Here is a 16,349-nt window from a genome sequence, read left to right as displayed (position 1 = left end):
TTGAATTTATAGAAGTCAGTTTTGTAGAAAGCCTTTTTATACAGTCGAGTATGTGCGTCCCCACACAAATGCTCTAAGTGCATGTAGTCGGCGGAGCGTGTCCACAGCACTGAGGCAACCGTCGACTTTCGGAGCTTTGCACTGTGGGTAGCTGTCCCACAGTTCCCGCAGTCTCTGCCACCCATTTGAATTCTGGGTAGAAATCCCAGCGCCTGATGGGGCTAAAACATTGTCGCGGGTGGTTCTGGGTACATATCATCAGGCCCCCGTTCCATCCCTCCCTCCGTAAAAGCAAGGGCAGACAATCATTTTGCGCCTTTTTTCGTGAGTTACCTGAGCAGACGCCATACCACAGCAAGCATGGAGCCCGCTCAGCTAACCATCACCATATGTCTCGTGGGTGCTGGCAGACGTGGTACAGCATTGCTACACAGCAGCAGTTTATTGCCTTTTGGCAGCAGACAGTGCAGTATGACTGGTAGCCGTCGTTGACGTAATCCTGGGTGCTCTTTTAACTGGGTGCCTGGGCAAACGTGGGAGTGACTCAGCCAGGTCATTTCCCTTGTTTTGTCTCATGGCGATTGAGTCCTACCGGAAGTGCACTTTTAATCTGTATCCAGCAGAAGATGATGGCCAGTAGTCATTCTGTACTGTCTTCTGCCGAGCACCCAGGAGGTGACGATGGCTAGTGGTCATACTGCACAGTCTGCTGCCAGCAAGATGTATAAAGATAGATGAAGTGGCTCAAAACAAGAAATAGACCAGATTTCTTTTGTATTCATTTTCCCCTCCCTCCCTCTGTGAAATCAACAGCCTGCTAAACCCAGTTTTGAGTTCTATCCTTGAGGTGGCTATTCAGTTTCTCACAAAGCCACCCCCTTTGTTGATTTTAATTCCCTGTAAGCCAACCCTGTAAGCCATGTCATCAGTCGCCCCTCCCTCTGTCAGGGCAACAGCAGACAATCGTTCCGCGCCTTTTTTCTGTGCAGACGCCATACCATGGCAAGCATGGAGCCCGCTCAGATCACTTTGGCAATTAGGAGCACGTTAAACACCACATGCATTATCCAGCAGTATATGCAGCACCAGAACCTGGCAAAGCAGTTACGAGAGTGATGAGGACACAGACACAGACTTCTCTCAAAGCACGTGCCCTGGCAATGTGGGCATCATGGTGCTAATGGGGCAGACTCATGCGGTGGAACACCGATTCTGGGCCTGGGAAACAAGCACAGACTGATGGGACTGCATAGTGTTGCAGGTCTGGGACGATTCCCAGTGGCTGCGAAACTTTCGCATGCGTAAGGGTACTTTCATGGACCTTTGTGACTTGCTTTCCCCTGCCCTGAGGCACAAGAATACCAGGATGAGAGCAGCGCTCACAGTTGAGAAGCGAGTAGCAATAGCCCTGTGGAAGCTTGCAACGCCAGACAGCTACCGATCAGTAGGAAATCAATTTGGAGTGGGCAAATCTACTGTGGAGGCTGCTGTGATGCAAGTAGCCAATGCAATCAAAGATCTGCTGATATCAAGGGTAGTGACCCTGGGAAATGTGCAGGTCATAGTGGATGGCTTTGCTGCAATGGGATTCCCTAACTGTGGTGGAGCCATAGACGGAACCCATATCCCTATCTTGGCACCGGAGCACCAAGCCAGCGAGTACATAAACCGCAAGGGGTACTTTTCAATAGTGCTGCAAGAACTGGTGGATCACAAGGGACGTTTCCCCCACATCAACGTGGGATGGCCGGGAAAGGTACATGACACTCGCAATTTCAGAAACTCTGATCTGTTTCAAAAGTTGAAGGGACTTTCTTCCCAGACCAGAAAATAACCATTGGGGATGTTGAAATGCCTATAGTTATCCTTGGGGACCCAACCTACCCCTTAATGCCATGGCTCATGAAGCCATACATAGGCAGCCTGGACAGTAGTCAGGAGCTGTTCAACTACAGGCTAAACAAGTGCAGAATGGTGGTAGAATGTGCATTTGGACGTTTAAAAGCGCGCTGGCGCAGTTTACTGACTCGGTTAGACCTCAGCGAAACCAATATTCCCACTGTTATTACTGCTTGCTGTGTGCTCCACAATATCTGTGAGAGTAAGGGGGAGACGTTTATGGTGGGGTGGGAGGTTGAGGCAAATCGCCTGGCTGCTGGTTAGGCACAGCCAGACACCAGGGCGGTTAGAAGAGCACAGGAGAGTGCGGTGCGCCTCAGAGAAGCTTTGAAAACCAGTTTCATGACTGGCCAGGCTACAGTGTGAAATTTCTGTTTGTTTCTCCTTGATGAAACCCCCCGCCCCTTGGTTCATTCTACTTTCCTGTAAGCTAACCACCCTCCCCACCTCCTTTCGATCACCGCTTGCAGAGCAATAGAGTCATTGTTGCTTCACATTCATGCATTCTTTATTAATTCATCACACAAATAGGGGGATAATTACCAAGGTAGCCCAGGAGGGGTGGTGGAGGAGGGAAGGACAAGGCCACAGTTTAAAAAACTTTAAAACTTGTTGAATGCCAGCCTTCTGTTACTTGGGCAATCCTCTGGGGTGGAGTGGCTGGGTTGCCGGAGGCTCTCCCCCACCGTGTTCTTGGGTGTCTGGGTGAGAGGGCTATGGAACTTTGGGAGGAGGGCAGTTGATTACACAGGGGGTGTAGCGGTGGTCTGGTGCCTTTCTTGCAGCTCAACCATATGCTGGAACATATTAGTTTGATCCTCCAGCAGCCTCAGCATTGAATCCTGCCTCCTCTCATCATGCTGTCGCCACCTTTCAGCTTCAGCTGTCTCTTCAGCCCGCCACTTACTCTCTTCAGCCCGCCACCTCTCCTCCCGGTCATTTTATGCTTTTCTGCACTCTGACATTGTCTGCCTCCACGCATTTGTCTGTGCTCTGTCAGTGTGGGAGGACAGCATGAGCTCAGAGAACATTTCATCGTGAGTGCATTTTTTTTGCCTTGTAATCTTCGCTAGCCTCTGGGAAGGAGAAGATCCTGTGATCCTTGAAACATATGCAGCTGGTGGAGAAAAAAAAGGGACAATGGTACTTAAAAAGACACATTTTATAGAACAATGGGTACACTCTTTCACGGTAAACCTTGCTGTTAACATTACATACATAGCACATGTGCTTTCGTTACAAGGTCGCATTTTGCCTCCCCCCCGCCCGTGTGGCTAACAGCGGGCAACATTTCTGTTCAGCCATAGGCAAACAGCCCAGCAGGAATGGGTACCTCTGAATGTCCCCTTAAGAAAAGCACCCTATTTCAACCAGGTGACCATGAATGATATCACTCTCCTGAGGATAATACAGAGAGATAAAGAACGGATGTTGTTTGAACGCCAGCAAACATACACTGCAATGCTTTGTTCTACAATGATTCCCGAGTACGTGCTACTGGCCTGGAGTGGTAAAGTGTCCTACCATGGTGGATGGAATAAGGCTGCCCTCCCCAGAAACCTTTTGCAAAGGCTTTGGGAGTATATCCAGGAGAGCCACGAATGCCAGGGCAAATTAATCATTAAACATGCTGGCTTTTAAACCTTGTATAGTATTTTAAAAGGTACACTCACCAGAGGTCCCTTCTCTGCCTGGCGGGTCCGGGAGGCAGCCTTGGGTGGGTTCGGGGGGTACTGGCTCCAGGTCCAGGGTGAGAAACAGTTCCTGGCTGTCGGGAAAACCGGTTTCTCCTCTTGTTTGCTGTGAGCTATCTACAACCTCCTCCTCATCGTCTTCCTCGTCCTCCAGACCTGCTTCCTTGTTGCCTCCATCTCCATTGAAGGAGTCAAACAACATGGCTGAACCCCCTAAAATGGCATGCAGCTCATCATAGAAGCGGCATGTTTGGGGCTCTGACCCGGAGCGGCCGTTGGCCTCTCTGGTTTTCTGGTAGGCTTGCCTCAGCTCCTTAAGTTTCATGCGGCACTGCTTCGGGTCCCTGTTATGGCCTCTGTCCTTCATGCCCTGGGAGATTTTCACAAATATTTTGGCATTTCGAAAACTGGAACATAGTTCTGATAGCTCGGATTCCTCTCCCCATAGAGCGATCAGATCCCGTACCTCCCGTTCAGTCCATGCTGGAGCTCTTTTGCGATTCTGGGACTCCATCACGGTCACCTCTGCTGATGAGCTCTGCATGGTCACCTGCAGCTTGCCACACTGGCCAAACAGGAAATTGAAATTCAAAAGTTTGCGGGACTTTTCCTGTCTACCTGGTCAGTGCATCTGAGTTGAGAGTCACAATGGAGCATTCTGGGATAGCTCCCGGAGGCCAATACCGTCTAATTGCATCCATAGTATCCCAAATTCGACCCAGCAAAACCGATTTCAGCGCTAATCCCCTTGTCAGGGGAGGAGTATGGAAATGGATTTTAAGAGCCCTTTAAGCCGAAAAAAAGGGCTTCGTCATGTGGACGGGTGCAGGGTTAAATCGATTTAACGCTGCTAAATTTGACCTCAACGCCTAGTGTAGACCAGGGCTTAGAGAGGCTTTGAAAACCAGTTTCATGACTGGCCAGGCTACGGTGTGCAAGCTGTGTGTGTGTGTGTGTGTGTGTGTTTTTGCTGCAAACCCACCCCCTTTGTTGATTTTAATTCCCTGTAAGCCACCCTCGATCACAGCTGGCAAAGGAAATAAAGTAACTATTGTTTTGAAACCATGCATTCTTTCTTTATTAATTTTAAAAAAAAGTAAGAACTGACAAGGTAGCCCAGGTGGGGAGGGGTGCAGGAAGAGGGAAGGACAAGGCCACATTGCTTATTGTAGCCACACTACAAATCAAAACTGTTTGAATGACAACCTTCAGTTGCTTGGGCCATCCTCTGGAGTGGAGTGGCTGGGTGCCCGGAGCCTCCTCCCACCCCTGCGTTTTTGGGCGTCCCGGAGAGGAGGATATGGAACTTGGGGAGGAGGGCAGGCTGTTATACAATGGATGCTGTGGGGGTCTGTGCTCTTGTTGGCTTTCCTGCAGCTCCAACAGATGCTTCATCATGTCCGTTTGCTCCCCCATTAGCCTCAGCATCACCTCCTGCTTCTGCTCTTCGTGCTCACTTAATGCTTTCCTGGCCTCTGCCACTGAATGCCTCCATGCATTAAGCTGTGCCCTATCAGTGCAGGAGAACTGCATGAGCTTGGAAAATATCAATCACGAGTGCATTTTTTTCACCTTCTAATCTGCAATAACCTCAGGGACGGAGATGACAGGGGGAGCATAGAAACATTTGCACCTGGGGGGAGATAAAAAGGGAGAGTAAAATTTAAGATGATACATTTCTGAGAAAAAAGGGAGACTCTTTCACAGTGAATCAAGCAATTCACAGCACACAGCACATGTGCTTTAGGTACAAGGTCACATTTTGCCTTTTATATTGAGCGCCTGCCACTTTGGTGACACATCACACACTCGCCTGGGAAACAGAATTCGGTTTCCAGGCAGCCATGGTAAGCCTTTTGGTATGCGGGGTTGGCTTCTTACGCCTTCATAACATATGGGAATGGTTTCAAACTGCAGTGCCATCCTTTCCCATAGCAAGCAATGCCGGTTGGATTTCACATTTAAAAGGAGGGGCTGCAGTTTTCGGGTGGATGTGCAGCACACACCTCCCTCCCACCCCACCGCATGGCAATTCTCTGGGGTGATCCATTCACCCCTCCCCCAGCCGCATGGCTATTCTCTGAGATGATTCCTTTTAGCCAAGCGCAAACAACCCAGCATGAACAGGGTCTTTTTACTGTTTCCTTACAAAAATTCTCCTATTTCAACCAGGTGACCATGAATGATATCACTTTCCTGAGGCTAACACAGAAAGATAAAGACCGAATGTTGCTTGAATGTGACCAAAACCCAGGATCATTCGCTGCCATGCTTTGTGCTGCAATGATTCCAGACTACTTGCTACTGGCTTGGCGCAGTAAAGTGTCCTACCGTGGAGGACGAAATAAGGCAGCCCTCCCCAGAAACCTTCTGCAAAGGCTTTCAGAGTACCTCCAGGAGAGCTTCATGGAGATGTCCCTGGAGGATTCCCACTCCTTCCCCAGACACGTTAACAGACTTTTCCAGTAGCTGTACTGGCCGTAAATGCATCCCAATTCTTCAGGGCAAATCAAACCTTAAACACTGTTGCTTTTAAACCCTGTACTGTAGTTACAAATGTGTACTCACCAGAGCTGTCTTCTCTGGCTTCAGGGTCGTGGATCCCGCTTTGGGAGGGTATTGGTTCCAGGGTGATGAAAAGCTCCTGGGTGCCGGGGAGAACGGATTCACCACTTGTCTGTTGCGTATTCTCCTCCTCATCCACAAAATCCTCCTCCCTGTTGCGTAAGACTCCCCCCTTGCAAGTGTCCACGGACAGTGGTGCGGTAGTGGTAGGGTCCCCCCTCCTAGAATGTCATGCAGCTGATCATAGAAGCAGCATGTATGGGGCTCTGACCCGGAGCGACCGTTTGCCTCCTTTGTCTTTTGATAGGCTTGCCTGAGCTCCTTTAACTTCCATGCAGCACTGCTGTGTGTCCCTGTTGTAGCCTCTCTCCACCATGCCCTGTGCGATTTTGGCATATATATTAACATGTCGTCTTCTTGATCGGAGTTCGGGCTGCACAGATTCTTCTCCCCATATAGCAATCAGATCCAGTGTCTCCCTTTCGGTCCATGCTGGAGCTTGTTTGCGATTCTGGGGGGACTGCATGGTCAACTATGCTTCTGAGCTCACCACGCTGACCAAACAGGAAATGAAATTCAAAATTTCCCGGGGCTTTTACTGTGTACCTGGCTAGTGCATCAGAGTTCAAAGTGCTGTCCAGAGCGGTCACATTGGAGCACTCTGGGATAGCTCCTGGAGGCCAATACAGTCAAATTGTGTCTGCACTGCCCCAAATTCAACCCAGCAAGGTTGATTTTAGCGCTACTCCCCTTGCCGGGGAGGAGTACAGAAATGGATTTTAAGAGCCCTTTAGGTTGATGGAACAGGGTTGGTTGTATAGATGCAGTCATTTTAAAATCGACCTAACGCGGCTACATTTGACCTAACCCCGTAGTGTAGACCAGGGCTAAGAAAGGAAATTCCCAAGTAGGAATAACTTTTCCTTTTCTGCAACTCCCATCTATTCTCAAAAGTGTATAAGCTATATTGCTTAGATATAAACAGCTCTTCTTATTAAATCAACAGAAGGAAGCTGTTCCTTAAAATGCAGATTTTTCTGAGCATATATGGGTGTTCCCTTGCCATGAGAGAGATTATATTGTGATAAATGGGCCTACAAATTTACCCTAATTGTTCAACTGTAAAAAGTGAGAGAAAGTTCATAAAGTGCCACAATAAGTGATCAACAAATGTTGATGAAAAAAGACACAAAAAAGAGACAGAGACTGAATTAGTCCGAACAGAAAGGGCTGTACTGATTGCACTCAAAGACTGTGTTAAGATGACTGGTAAAAAAGAGGAGTAGAGGAATGGAAATCAATGAACCAAAATTGATGTGTTTAAAATTTGTCTATTGGAGGTCAAAATAATGAGAGGATGGAGTATTCTTTCTTTCTGGGGTTCTTAAAAAGAAAAGACCTTTGGGAAAAATTAGCAGAAGCAGCATCTGTCTGCCAACAATTGCTGGAGCCGGCTTTATCGTCATGGCTGCCATCCCTACTGTCTCCTGAGACCCGGGACCTTCTTCATGCTAATCCTGAAAGATGTCCTGACCAGACTGGGTCAGAGAGAGGGAACCCAAATGACATCACCACCAGCTCCATCTAAATCTTAGATGCCACCTGTGATGTGAGACTTTCTCTCTCTTGTCTCACTCACTCACATATACACACATATACCTTTCCCCCCACCCCCACGCTGTGCCCTATTTATGTCTTCTTTTCCTTCCCACCTTATTTCTTCTCTTTCCTATCCTCTTTTTTCCTTCTGTCTAGTAAGTGTCTGGCTTAGTCAGCCAAGACTGTATATTTTGCAACACTGCTGTGAGCCTGTGATCAGAAAAAGGCAGCTAAATGTAATATCCTAAACAGCCTGATGCTAATAGCAGTTCACTAGGTCTCAGAGTGGCTGGTAAAACTGAGGGCTGGGCCTAAGTTTCTCCAGAAGTGAGGTTGCAAGCTAGTCAATATCAGAGACAGAAGCTTCATTTTCTATCTCTGCTGGTCTTTTCTCTCCCTCTTTCGTGTTTGTTTGTCTTGTTTTGTCTTCTAGGAAACAGGATCAAACTTTAACAACAGCTCCAGCCTCTTTTAATTAACTTCTTCTCTTTTCCCCAAAAAGGATAGTTTTTACCATCTTAAGAGACTTTAGACGGAAAACCCTCCATGTTTGAGAGACTCTCTTGGAAGAGAAAGAGAACAAGGAATGTTGATAAAATGAAAGCATTAATTAATACTTTACATTTCAAATGCTTTAACTGTTTTTCCTCCCCCACCCACTGGTCTTTAATAAAAGGTTAAAAGGATTTTTAATGGTGTATTTGCTGTGGTACTAAGCAGCCTGTGGTCCCTTAACCTTGTTTAAAACTGTTCAATGTTGATAGTGACTGGGTCATGTTAACACCTTTAACTCTTTGGATCTGCATATTCAATCTAAATTAATACAACAGATCCCAATGCCAACAGGTGTTGGAGGACAAAATAACTAGAGGGGGGATCCATGTAGGCAGTGCTTGGAGAAGAAAGAACAGTTCTGGTGGTAACTGAGATTCTTTGAGATGACTGTCTGCATGGATCCACACTACTCACCTTCTCTCGCCGCTGATTTAGAACCTTATAAAAATGCCATTGTTGAATAGTTGCTGTCAACGGTGCAGTATATCTCTGTAGCTGTAGGGCCATTTCTCAGCCGTTCTGTGCTCTTGCTGCTTCCAGTGACTTTGAGTGGTTAATAGTGAATCCTTAATGATGCAGTTTTTTGTATGGAATAATAATAATTCTTTTTGTGTCGTGGCTTGCATCTAGGTATCTACAGGTACCGTAAAAGCATTAATGATTGATGCCTTGCAGTATATCTGTCATATGGATGGGTAGTAGTATCTCCATTTTGCGGACGAGGAGCAGGGGCACAAAGAGCTTTGCTCAAGGTCCCACAATAAGTCTGTGGTAAAGTTGGGTACTAGACTCAAATCTCCTCTCTCCAAGTGCTAAGCTTTAACCACGTAGCCTGTGTGTCAGTTACGGCTCTTTTCTTTAGGCTTCTGGAATCATTGCTCCACCCTTGAGTTATGTGATTGGCTGTGCTATTAGGCCATTTCCCAATAGAACAAGGGCAGCGCTGTCTTTTTGGCTGCCCAGAGGATCCGTCCCCTTTAAAGTCTAAACAGTGGCTGATGACTGTCAGCCAGTAGAAATCTGCTTTGTAATTTGATTAAAATGTTTGAAACTTGTCCTGTAAGTAATACTTCCACTGACATCTTACTTCTAGCATGTAGTAGAAAAATAGCCTGAACAAGTGGTTCTCTGTTACCTTTTAATCTTCACTTCCTTTTGGAGAGACAGAAGTCTGAAATAGTATCTGGATAGCTTTAATTCCTTCCTGGAGCTTCACCTTCCTAAGAGTGTGAAGTCCCTCAACAGAAGTAGTGATTTAGTGGTAAAAAGAAAAGGAGGACTTGTGGCACCTTAGAGACTAACAAATTTATTTGAGCATAAGCTCTCGTGAGCTACCGCTCAGTCCACTGAATGCATCCGATGAAGTGAGCTGTAGCTCATGAAAGCTTATGCTCAAATAAATTTGTTAGTCTCTAAGGTGCCACAAGTCCTCCTTTTCTTTTTGCGGACACAGACTAACACGGCTGCTACTCTGAAACCTGATTTAGTGGTGTTTCAGATATTTCTGACCCCACAGTGGTTTGATATTCTTCCATATTTGTGTAAAAAACAAACAAAAAAACTTTTGTTTCTGTTAATATTCTTCATAGCTGTTTTGGAGAAGCACTGTTAAGGAAAAGATTTAAATAATAAAAGGATCAGTCAGGGTGATACAATCAGCATTTACATACCCTGGAAAGTCTTGACTCTCATCCTTTTTTCCACAGGCCTCCAGAACTAGCATCAAAGTATGCAAATTTCTCTGAGGGAGTTTGCAAACCTGGGTATGCATCAGCGCTCATGACTTCCATCTTCCCAAAGTAAGTGATTGTACTTTACAGCCGTGCTCTTCCCCAAGTGCTTTCCCCCTCTGCATGCAGGATCCTGTGTAGGCCTGGCTTGACGTGAGTAATTGGCTTAGTGAGGCCTCCCATTTACCTCCCTAATCCTGTCTCCCCAGAAACGATCAGCAGGCTGGGAACAGAATAACTGTACTAGCTAAGATAAGGGGTGATACCCAGGGAACCATTTATAGTTGACAAGATAATAATGAATCAGATAAATCTGGAACATAAGGTGAAGTAAAGAGAAAGTCATGCATGGACAAGGTGTGCTGTACATGGATTGGTTCCTACAAAGTGACCAAGCCAATCCCAGAACATGTGATGCAATGTATAGTAAATACAATGTAATGTATAAATGTATATAAAGGAAGAGGTTTGCTGTGTAGCTTTGGATGTGTGGTATACTCTGCAACCACCCCCTACACTTGAGCCTGATCAACTCAAGCATAATTTGATTGTATGTTAGTAAAGGAACCTGAGTGATGAGACTGGAATTGAACTGAGTTTGTGGGGAACCAAGTGGAAGAGGTCTCAAGGAAACCTCAATATGCTACTCATAGGTAGCTTGTCTTGTAGGTGGTTGCTGCATTATTTTGCTATTCCTGTTCCAGTGGATGCCCCTTGTGAAATCCTGGCTTTATGGAAATCAATGGGGGTTTTGCCATTGACTTCAGTGGGGCCAGGATTTCACCCTATGAATATACAGTATGGTATCTTCAGTGATGCAAGCAGTAGATCAACAAAGAGTGTAGGCTCAGGGCCAAATTCACTGCTGGTGTAAGCAGGTGCAACTCCATTGAAACTACAAGTGCAGCTCCACTGAGTTGCACCTTCTCAGTTAGTGGTAAATTGAGCTATCTGAGGTAGAAGGGATTTTAATCTCCTCTACCTGCACACAACGGCAAATTGGCCCTCAAGTGCTTGGGAGCTGGGCAGCAGAGTTTTCTAAATAGTGTTTAGAGAGCCCAAGGCATACTATGAAGAGTCTGCTGGTCTTGCTGTCTCTCATTCACTTTTTCCAAAGAAATATTACACTAGTCTCCTCATCTTCCCCTCTGAACAAGTCTGCTGTGATATTGTCAACCACAAGTGTTCAAAAATCATGAATCAGGTTCCCAGAATCATGAGATTGGCTTAAAAATAATGTTGGTGTTCTTTTTATTTGCCTTTTGTTTTTTGAGTCTTTCTGGTACTTTTGGGTCACATTTTCAAACTTTTCCCAGAAACCATGATGTGTGGAATTTTTTTTTTAAATGAAAGCTGAGATTCTTCTTGGAGTGCTGGTTCCTATGTGTATTCCATTGTGGGTGTGTGCATGCACCTGGAGTCAGAGAATTCTTGCAAGCAGTGTCTGTTGGGCCACTCATGCGCCCTTTACGTTCCTTGTGCTTCCAACCAAACGAATAAAGGATGGAGTGGCCAACCGTCTATCCAGTTCCTTCTTGCTCTCTCGTGGCTTGGCTCCGAACCTCCAGAGTCCAGAGCTCTCCTTCAATTTCTTTGCTCTGTAAATATTTCAAAGGTTGCCGTAGTGCCTTTTTATATGGATCTTTATAGTTAGTTTTTAATAGTTTTACAACTTTTAGCAGAGTTTTCTAGTTAGATAGAATCTCTGCCTTGGGGGCACTCCCTTCCCCCATACACCATTACGGGTATTGGATTATGGCCAGAACTCTGGGCTTCAAAAACTGTGTGTCATATCCCTATTCTTTCTCAGTCAGTGACAAGCATCAGCATTGTTTGTACTGTCTTGGGGAGGCCCACATCATGGCTAGGTGTAATACCTGCTGCTTTTTCTCTAGCCATACCCTTGAGGTGAGGGGACTCTGGCTTAGAAAACACTGCCTGGAGAAGGCCAAGAGGCTGCAGTCGGACCCAGGCTGTGGAACACTCCCCCATGCCCCCGGTACATTGGCTTGAATTGTTACACAGCATGCCTCCTGCTGTGAGGTCTGACTCTATTGCTGGGGAATCCATACCCACAGACCACCCCATCAGGTTTTCATTGGGCAGGCAGAGAACACTTGCACAAAGCATAAGAGCAGGTCTGCCTCCAAGTCTGCTTCAAAGATGTCCGACACAGCTCCTCCTAAATCGAGCAAATCTGCTCTTTCAATCCCTGAAGACTTATTATGTCCTGAGTCCCAGAGCCATGTCTCAAAAGCCCATAAACCAGAGTATTGGACCCCATCCCAGTGACATTCACTCCACCAGTACTGTCCAAGTCAAAAAGTTGGAATCTGTTGGTTCTGGCACAATCAGAGCTTCTACCACCAATTGTAGTGCTGCTGTCTCTCATTCCGGCCACATGGAGCCTTCTTCCTCCGACCCCATCAGCATGAACGTATCAGACTGCTTACACTACAGGGAGGCAAGACTTATACTACACTGCAGGACATGTGTGCTCTCCTTGAGGTTCTGTTTCCCCCATCATTGGGACCTTCTCGCACTAGGGAGATTGACTCTGCCAGGGGATGTTACCTTTTACAGAAGCCTATCCCCTCCTCCATCTTCCAACTGTGCGTTTCCTCTGTAGGAACTGCTGTTGGATCGAGACCTTTTCCTCTCTTTCTTGGGAGAGTCTGAACCTCCAGAGAAGTCACTGTCTCCTCCTCTGAGAAATAAGAAAAGGAGTACTTGTGAGTACTCCTTAGAGACTAACAAATTTATTTGAGCATAAGCTTTTGTGAGCTACAGCTCACTTCATTGGATGCATTCAGTGAAAAATACAGTGGGGAGATTTATATACATAGAGAACATGAAACAATGGGTGTTACCATACACACTGTAACGAGAGTGATCACTTAAGGTGAGCTATTACCAGCAGGAGAGCCCGGGGGGGGGGAGGGGGGAAACCTTTTGTAGTGATAATCAAGGTGGGCCATTTCCAGCAGTTGATAAGAACCTCTGAGAAACAGTGGAGGATGGGGGGTGGGAATAAACATGGGGAAATAGTTTTACTTTGTGTAATGATCAACATCCTCTACAGCAAACAGGGAAAGATTAAGAATGAGCTCTCAAAACTGCATCCGATGAAGTGAGCTGTAGCTCACGAAAGCTTATGCTCTAATAAATTTGTTAGTCTCTAAGGTGCCACAAGTACTCCTTTTCTTTTTGCGAATACAGACTAACACGGCTGCTACTCTGAAACCTCTCAAAACTGGATACTCATAAAAAAAAAACAACCTTCCATACAAACTTCCTTGTGGCTGGACTTTACAAAAACTAGACAAGCCATTTACAACACACACTTTGCTTCTCTACAAAAGAAAAAGGATACTAAACTATCTAAACTACTACATGCCACAAGGGGCCACAACAGTGGTTCCCTTAGCCCACCCAGCAATATTGTTAATCTATCCAACTATACTCTTAACCCAGCAGAAGAATCTGTCCTATCTTGGGGCCTCTCCTTCTGCCCCTCCACCCCCATGAACATGATACAGATCTGTGGTGACCTAGAATCCTATTTTCAACATCTCCGACTCAAGGAATGTTTCCAACACACCTCTGAACAACGTACTAACCCACAGAGACCTTCCTACCAAGACTACAAAAACAAGGATTCTGGGTGGATTCCTCCTTAAGGTCGAAACAACAGACTGGACTTCTACATAGAGTGCTTCCGCCGACGTGCACAGGCTGAAATTGTGGAAAAGCAGCACCACTTGCCCCATAACCTCAGCCGTGCAGAACACAGTGCCATCCACAGCCTCAGAAACAACTCTGACCTCATAAAAAGACTGACAAATGAGGTGATGTTGTAATCATGAATAGGTCGGAATATGAACAGGAGGCTGCTAGGCAGCTCTCCAACACCACTTTCTACAAGTCATTACTCTCTGATCCCACTGAGGGTTACCAAAAGAAACTACAGCATTTGCTCAAGAAACTCCCTGAAAAAACACAAGAACAAATCCGCACAGACACACTCATGGAGCCCCGACCTGGGGTATTCTATCTGCTCCCCAATATCCATAAACCTGGAAATCCCGGACGCCCCATCATCTCAGGCATTAGCACCCTGACAGCAGGATTGTCTGACTATGTAGAATCCCTCCTCAGTCCCTACGTTACCAGCACTCCCAGCTATCTTCGAGACACCACTGACTTCCTGAGGAAACTACAATCCATCGGTGATCTTTCTGAAAACACCATCCTAGCCACTATGGATGTAGAAGCCTCTACACCAACATTCCACAGAAAGAGGGACTACAAGCCGTCAGGAACAGTATCCCCGATAATGTCACGGCTAACCTGGTGGCTGAACTTTGTGACTTTGTCCTCACCCATAACTATTTCACATTTGGGGACAATGTATACCTTCAAATCAGCGGCACTCCTGTGAGTACCCGCATGGCCCCACAGTATGCCAACCTTTTTATGGCTGACTTAGAACAACGCTTCCTCAGCTCTCGTCCCCTAATGCCCCTACTCTACTTGCGCTACATTGATGAGATCTTCATCATCTGGACCCATGGAAAAGAAGCCCTTGAGGAATTCCACCATGATTTCAACAATTTCCATCCCACCATCAACTTCAGCCTGGACCAGTCCACATAAGAGATCCACTTCCTGGACACTACGGTGCTAATAAGCGATGGTCACATAAACACCACCCTATACCGGAAACCTACTGACCGCTATTCCTACCTACATGCCTCCAGCTTTCATGCAGACCACACCACTCGATCCAAAGTCTACAGCCAAGCTCTACGATACAACTGCATTTGCTCCAACTCCTCAGACAGAGACAAACACCTACAAGATCTCTATCAAGCATTCTTACAACTACAATACCCACCTGCTGAAGTGAAGAAACAGATTGACAGAGCCAGGAGAGTACCCAGAAGTCACCTACTACAGGTCAGGCCCAACAAAGAAAATAACAGAACACCACTAGCCATCACCTTCAGCCCCCAACTAAAACCTCTCCAACGCATCATCAAGGATCTACAACCTATCCTGAAGGACGACCCATCACTCTCACAGATCTTGGGAGACAGACCAGTCCTTGCTTACAGACAGCCCCCCAATCTGAAGCAAATACTCACCAGCAACCACACACCACACAACAGAACCACTAACCCAGGAACCTATCCTTGCAACAAAGCCCGTTGCCAACTCTGTCCACATAACTATTCAGGGGATACCATCATAGGGCCTAATCACATCAGCCACACTATGAGAGGCTCCTTCACCTCCACATCTACCAATGTGATATATGCCATCATGTGCCAGCAATGCCCCTCTGCCATGTACATTGATCAAACTGGACAGTCTCTACGTAAAAGAATAAATGGACACAAATCAGACGTCAAGAATTATAACATTCAAAAACCAGTTGGAGAACACTTCAATCTCTCTGTTCACTCGATTACAGACCTAAAAGTTGCAATTCTTCAACAAAAATACTTCAAAAACAGACTCCAATGAGAGACTGCTGAATTGGAATTAATTTGCAAACTGGATACAATTAACTTAGGCTTGAATAGAGACTGGGAGTGGATGGTCATTACACAAAATAAAACTATTTCCCCATGTTTATTCCCCCTCTACTGTTCCTCAGACGTTCTTGTCAACTGCTGGAAATGGCCCACCTTGATTATCACTACAAAAGGTTTTGTCCCCCCCCCGCTCTCCTGCTGGTAATAGCTCACCTTAAGTGATCACTCTCGTTAGTGTGTATGGTCACACCCATTGTTTCATGTTCTCTATGTATATAAATCTCCCCACTGTATTTTCCACTGAATGCACCCAATGAAGTGAGCTGTAGCTCACAAAAGCTTATGCTCAAATAAATTTGTTAGTCTCTAAGGTGCCACAAGTCCTCCTTTTCTTTTTGTGAATACAGACCAACATGGCTGCTACTCTGAATCCTCTGAGAAATGTTATCCAGACCGGAGATCCAGAGCCTTCTGGTACCAAACTCCGCCTCGACATTTACCTTGGGGCCTTTGGTACCCATGCCGTGGGGACACCCAGAACCCCCTCCTGAACCAACTTACTGTATGGTATGGGACCTGTATAGCAGATAGGCAGAGCCCCCATGTGGTTTGCAAGGGAATCACTCCACCATTGCCATCTAAGGGAATCACAGAATATCAGGGTTGGAAGGGACCTCAGGAGGTCATCTAGTCCAACCCCTCTGCTCAAAGCAGGACCAATCCCCTACTAAATCAGCCAACAGTCAGCCTCCTCCTGACCTCATGGT

At 46.3% G+C, this 16,349-nt stretch overlaps 1 protein-coding gene across 4 annotated transcripts in view; it reads left to right on the top strand.

The window, feature by feature from the left end:
* The window catches only part of ST3GAL3 (ST3 beta-galactoside alpha-2,3-sialyltransferase 3), a 382,096-nt gene that overhangs the window by 189,277 nt on the left and 176,470 nt on the right, over nt 1–16,349 (top strand). For all 4 annotated transcript variants that reach the window (XM_038414046.2, XM_043490453.1, XM_043490454.1 and 1 more), the window contains one exon: nt 10,019–10,111. In XM_038414046.2, coding sequence (XP_038269974.1) covers nt 10,019–10,111 — 93 coding nt within the window. The remainder of the gene's footprint in view (nt 1–10,018; nt 10,112–16,349) is intronic.

The sequence above is a fragment of the Dermochelys coriacea genome, chromosome 8 (assembly GCF_009764565.3).
Source record: "Dermochelys coriacea isolate rDerCor1 chromosome 8, rDerCor1.pri.v4, whole genome shotgun sequence".
NCBI lineage: Eukaryota > Metazoa > Chordata > Testudines > Dermochelyidae > Dermochelys > Dermochelys coriacea.
Note: the sequence above shows the minus strand (reverse complement) of the source record. Positions and strands in the feature narration are given on the sequence as shown.